Source organism: Cyprinus carpio, chromosome B5 (assembly GCF_018340385.1).
Source record: "Cyprinus carpio isolate SPL01 chromosome B5, ASM1834038v1, whole genome shotgun sequence".
Classification (NCBI taxonomy): Eukaryota; Metazoa; Chordata; class Actinopteri; order Cypriniformes; family Cyprinidae; genus Cyprinus; species Cyprinus carpio.
Genome location: NC_056601.1, coordinates 19,055,091 through 19,061,467, shown reverse-complemented (window position 1 = coordinate 19,061,467; position 6,377 = coordinate 19,055,091). Strand labels below are relative to the sequence as shown.

The 6,377-nt window shown below is 35.0% G+C and overlaps 1 protein-coding gene across 1 annotated transcript; it reads left to right on the top strand.

Annotated features, from left to right (window-relative positions):
* Nucleotides 1–1,086: 1,086 nt before the first annotated feature.
* Nucleotides 1,087–4,389, top strand: LOC109054024 (protein FAM163B-like). Its single transcript, XM_042723417.1, has 3 exons — nt 1,087–1,353; nt 3,407–3,522; nt 3,614–4,389. The coding sequence occupies exons 2-3, from the start codon at nt 3,430–3,432 to the stop codon at nt 4,064–4,066; spliced, it is 546 nt and encodes a 181-aa protein (XP_042579351.1). The 5' UTR covers nt 1,087–1,353; nt 3,407–3,429; the 3' UTR covers nt 4,067–4,389.
* The last annotated feature ends 1,988 nt before the right edge of the window (nt 4,390–6,377 follow it).

Sequence of the window (6,377 nt, the reverse complement as noted above, 5' to 3'; positions counted from 1 at the left end):
GTGTCTGATCAATCTGGCAGTGATAGATGTCCCATTTGTAATATCATCCAATTTTGTCTTCCATACAATGATATTTGTTATACAACAAATAAACAATTGAAATAAACTGTTGTGTCACTTTATATACATGTCAATACAAACTTACACACTCTGTGTAACCTGTATTAATGCAGTCAGTTTTGTCAACCTTTTACCCCAAATATTCCAGTGGACAGAAAGGCATAGATGCTCCGATGGGAATTCTGAGAGCAGCTTTTGACAGAGGAAAAAGAAGAGAGGGAACAGAGAAAAATAACCTTGCCTTACACTGCATCTTACTTATAAATTTATCATGACCATTTCTGTACAATACACTGGAATCTCAGCCTCCTTTAATATTTGAAAGTTTAATATTTCATATACTAAGATATGTTTTTCTCCACTTTTCCAACTATCTCCTCTTAGCAGCACTCAAAGTGGTCCAACAGGAGGAACGGGAAGAAAGAGTTTAAAGTGGGACTAAAAGTATAAGTGAATGGTGTGTGTGTGTGTGTGTGTGTGTGTGTGTGTGTGTGTGTGTGTGTGTGTGTGTGTGTGTGTGTGTGTGTGTGTGTGTGTGTGTTTGAGAGAGAGAGAGACAGAAAGAGGGAGTAGCTGCACATCTTGCAGAAATAATCTTTTTAGGTCACTTGCAATTAACTTATAAAAATGAACTACATTTTTTACACTTTGCACACAGCTTGAATCATGCTAGAATCACTGTAATAACTTATGATGCCACTGTTTAGCTACAGTGTCTGTCAAAATTAGATCTTAAGAGGGCATCTGAATAAAATTATATAGAAAAAAAATTAAAAAGTAGTACAGATTTTAAAGATATTTTCTCCACTAATAAAATACTAATCTTACACAATCAAATAATTCTTACATAATCCAGTGCAGCTGTTAGATGAAAGTTCAAATTCATATTTGCCACCTATAAAATTGTTATTAGCCTACCATATAAAATACGCACTTAAAAAAAAACGGATTTAGTCCAAATGTCAGTGGAATCGTGGACTTGGCTTCCAGTATATGACTGAATGAGTGTGTGATCAGTGACACAAACTGAGATGTGGGACGTACGTGTCTCCAGCGGATGCTCTTCTCCTCACAGCTCTCTCTCTCAGTGCTCATCAAGTTCAGCTCTCATCATAGCCTATCCGTTCACTGATCTTTTTGTCTGATCTATTTATTATAGGAATTTCATTCAGCTGGAGATGTGACTTCGTGAAAGTGATTTTGTGGGTAGTTTGTGGTTACGTTCGCCGGATGCGTTGGACACGTGCGCTGTGTTTGTAGATACCATAATGTGAATACAACACTTCATCTGAGGTAATGCAGTTTAATCTGTATTATTATTATTATTATTATTATTATTATTATTATTATTACAAAAACTTGGTAATTATTATATTCATTATTTTGTTATTGTGGGTCGCTTGTTTGAATATCGTCACAGAGAACTGTATTGATCAGAAAATTCCTTAGCCATTAATTTACAAGATGGTATTTAATACTTTAAAAACGTATAAATTATAAATTAAATGAACTGAATAAGAAGACTAAAATATTGTCAGTTATTTATAGCAGACCAGATTTAATCTGTTAATCTGTGTTTTTTTTTTTTTTTTTTTTTTTTTTTTTTTTTACGCAAGTCTGTAATATTGTTATTTTTATATACAATATTGTTAAAGTAGGCTACATCATACATTTTGTGTTGTTGGTATGAAGTGATGATGACCCTTAGATTTGGTTATATAAAGCTTTCCAAGTGATTTGATTTGTGCAAATGGGTGACTTATGTGGGCTTGAATGAGTCTCTGGCCTGAGGTAAGACCAAATACTGTCTTATTGTGAGGCCCTTTCTGATTCACTTGCGTCTTCATTAGCATTTCACATAGACAGAGACAGCATTATTTGTAACAGTAAACAACAATGACTACTGACACTGATTTGTGGATAATTATGACTGAATAACCTGAGCTTTATGAACTGTTACATGCTGCCATTCCTTCAGCATCGACATCCTGTTGAAATTGTGCTATTTTTGGAAAATCATTTAATGCATCATTGATCAGTTTATTATTCCGCTGCTGTGGCATATGCTTGAATACAGTTCTATAATTACTAAAAATCATGATCAAAGAGCATGAAATAGGCATCAGATGTACATATTATTTCAACAATAGATGGGATGAGTGGTACTAGACCAATATACTGCTGATATTTGACCAGAGATTTGGGAGATTATACTTTTCTTTGTTTAAATACTATTCGTGTATATACATAAATAACTATATATGCTAGACACACATACAGTTCAAAAGTTTGAAGTATGTACAGTTTCTTGTTTTTAAAATAAGTCTATTATGTTCATCAAAGATGCACATATTTGATCAAAAATACAGCAAAAACAGAAATACTGTGAAAATATCACAATTTTAAATAACTTTTTTCATGGTTCTTTAATGTAATTTATCCCTGTGATGGTATGGTTTCGATGTTGTTTTGGAATATGTTGATTTGGTGGAGGGGAAAGGAAAAAATTATATATATTTATATATATATATATATATATATATATATATATATATATATATATATTAGTGCTGTCAAACAATTAATCCCATCCAAAATAAAAGTTTTTCTTTACATAATACATGTATGTGTATTGTGTACTGTGTATATTTATTATTTATATGTAAATACATACACATTCAGTTAATATTTTTTAAATATTTACCTGTATTTACTTGTATATATTTATGTTCTTATAATTCATATTATATATAAATATACTGAACATATGAACATAACAAATTTTTCTTAAATACATACATGCATATGTTTGTATTTATACACAATAAATATACACATTATAAACACATATATTATTTAAACAAAAACATTTTTTGGATGTGTTTAATAGCGGTTAATCGTTTGACCGCACTAATATATATAATATATATATATATACAGTATATTTGTTATTAATGTTAAAGACAGCTGTGCTGCTTAATATTTTTGTTGAATATGTCACATTTTTTCAGGTTTTTTTGTTGAATAGAAAGTTCAAAAGAACAGCACTTATTTAAAATAGAAATCTTTTGTAACAATATAAATGTCTTTACCATCACCTTTGACCAATTTAATGTATCCTTGCTAAATAAAAGTATTAATTTCTTAAATAAACTCATACTGACTCCAAACTTTTGAATGGTCATGAAAAAAAGCCATATGAGTGGACCACTAATCCTGAGTCCTATATAAACATTTCACTGTATATACAGTATGTCAGTCTCTGTGATATACTAGGCAATATTTCTGCATCATAAATATTCATTTTCATGGTATCTCCATTTTTTTGTCTTTATGGCTTGCTCAGTTTGTTGATGGAGAGGATTTCGAATGACAGCCGGCACAGTGGTCATCACAGGTGGAATTCTGGCGGCCGTCATCTTGCTAACTATTGTCACAGTTCTGTGTTACTGTAGGCTGCAGGTAGATCTGCTCTTCTGCTATAGTCTCATAAGTAACTTCCTCTTCTCTGTTTACTCACATATTGAGTGTGACGTCTCACTCTGCTCATTAGTATTACTGCTGTAAAAGAGACGAGTCGGAGGAGGGGGAGGAGGAGGCTGACGTTTCCAAGGCATCTCCAAATCCACTGCGCCAACTGAGTCCACCTGAGAGTCCGTTGAGTCTCCAACATTTCCCTGAATACACGTCCTCCAATCAGCTTCTAATGACTGCAGAGCCTTTTGAGACCAACGGACCGGTCAGTTATCCTCAATACATCCCGCGGGCACCCTACAGGCCACCCCGCTCGTATACTTTCTGCCCATCCTGCTCGGGGTATCTGCCGCTCTGCATGAGCCCACAGGAGGGGCTGCGTAACGGAGGGGGCAGGATCAGCTACAGGACTCTGCAGCAGGAGGAATTAGACCTGCCAATGGAGACGCCCAGCTTCCACAAACTCAACCTCATCCGCTCTGTCACCATGCAGGAAGTGCTGACGCATCACAGCATCAGCACCGATGTGTAGCACCTCATATTCACCTTATTTATCATTGATATAGATTATTAATGTCTTTAATGCTGTTGTTTTCATTTTTATATCTCCCATTTTCATTTTAAAGTTTTAGTAATTTGTCATTCTTAGTTTTTGTCTAATTGTTTATTAAGAGAACTTTTAATAAAAGAGAAACTTTCTGTTCTCTTACTATCACTATCGCTTCTTATCCCAGCTTTTACTACTTTGAACGATGACTGAAACCTTGTGTAACAGGGACTTCTCCTATTTTTTGCCGTCTTATGGTAAATCGCTTGTTGTATTCCTCAATTGTAAGTCCCTTTGGATAAAAGTGTCTGCCAAATGAATAAATGTAAATGTATTATTTTTATTTCATTTTACTTTTATTTAAGTACGTCAAGTTAAACTAAATCAAAATGAGAACTTTTGTCTTGGCAATTAGCTGAAATTTGTTTATATACAGGTCCTTCTCAAAAAATTAGCATATTGTGAAAAAGTTCATTATTTTCCATAATGTAATGATAAAAATTAAACTTTCATATATTTTAGATTCATTGCACACCAACTGAAATATTTCAGGTCTTTTATTGTTTTAATACTGATGATTTTGGCATACAGCTCATGAAAACCCAAAATTCCTATCTCAAAAAATCATGAAAAGGTTCTCTAAACAAGCTATTAACCTAATCATCTGAATCAACTAATTAACTCTAAACACCTGCAAAAGATTCCTGAGGCTTTTAAAAAACTCCCAGCCTGGTTCATTACTCAAAACCGCAATCATGGGTAAGATTGCCGACCTGACTGCTGTCCAGAAGGCCATCATTGACACCCTCAAGCGAGAGGGTAAGACACAGAAAGAAATTTCTGAACGAATAGGCTGTTCCCAGAGTGCTTTATCAAGGCACCTCAGTGGGAAGTCTGTGGGAAGGAAAAAGTGTGGCAAAAAAACGCTGCACAACGAGAAGAGGTGACCGGACCCTGAGGAAGATTGTGGAGAAGGACCGATTCCAGACCTGGGGGACCTGCGGAAGCAGTGGACTGAGTCTGGAGTAGAAACATCCAGAGCCACCGTGCACAGGCGTGTGCTTTTGAACCAGAAACAGTGGCAGAAGCGCCTGACCTGGGCTACAGAGAAGCAGCACTGGACTGTTGCTCAGTGGTCCAAAGTACTTTTTTTCGGATTAAAGCAAATTTTGCATGTCATTCGGAAATCAAGGTGCCAGAGTCTGGAGGAAGACTGGGGGGAGAAGGAAATGCCAAAATGCCTGAAGTCCAGTGTCAAGTACCCACAGTCAGTGATGGTCTGGGGTGCCATGTCAGCTGCTGGTGTTGGTCCACTGTGTTTTATCAAGGGCAGGGTCAATGCAGCTAGCTATCAGGAGATTTTGGAGCACTTCATGCTTCCATCTGCTGAAAAGCTTTATGGAGATGAAGATTTTGTTTTTCAGCACAACCTGGCACCTGCTCACAGTGCCAAAACCACTGGTAAATGGTTTACTGACCATGGTATTACTGTGCTCAATTGGCCTGCCAACTCTCCTGACCTGAACCCCATAGAGAATCTGTGGGATATTGTGAAGAGAAAGTTGAGAGACGCAAGACCCAACACTCTGGATGAGCTTAAGGCCGCTATCGAAGCATCCTGGGCCTCCATAACACCTCAGCAGTGCCACAGGCTGATTGCCTCCATGCCACGCCGCATTGAAGCAGTCATTTCTGCAAAAGGATTCCCGACCAAGTATTGAGTGCATAACTGAACATAATTATTTGAAGGTTGACTTTTTTTGTATAAAAAACACTTTTCTTTATTGGTCGGATGAAATATGCTAATTTTTTGAGATAGGAATTTTGGGTTTTCATGAGCTGTATGCCAAAATCATCAGTATTAAAACAATAAAAGACCTGAAATATTTCAGTTGGTGTGCAATGAATCTAAGATATATGAAAGTTTAATTTTTATCATTACATTATGGAAAATAATGAACTTTTTCACAATATGCTAATTTTTTGAGAAGGACCTGTATATATATATATATCTTATATATATAACTATAAGAACGCTATCATGCACTGTATCTTTTAACCCAAAAACATTAAAAAATGCAATCTATAATTAAAAATGCAAATGAAACACCTGTCAAAAATCAATAAGGAAAATTCCTTCATATTATTTCTATTTATACAAACTTTTCTGACAGTGTGATAAAAATATTTGCTTTATTATATATATATATATATATATATATATATATATATATATATATATATATACATATATATAAAATATTTAAAAATGAAACTTTCCAGTTCTCATGCCCTT

Excerpts from the sequence above, each read along its gene's own strand:
- LOC109054024 (XM_042723417.1), top strand. The coding sequence starts at position 3,430 with ATGACAGCCGGCACAGTGGTCATCACAGGTGGAATTCTGGCGGCCGTC. Across the intron at positions 3,523-3,613 it reads TGTGTTACTGTAGGCTGCAG|TATTACTGCTGTAAAAGAGA; the intron begins GTAGATCTGCTC and ends TCTGCTCATTAG.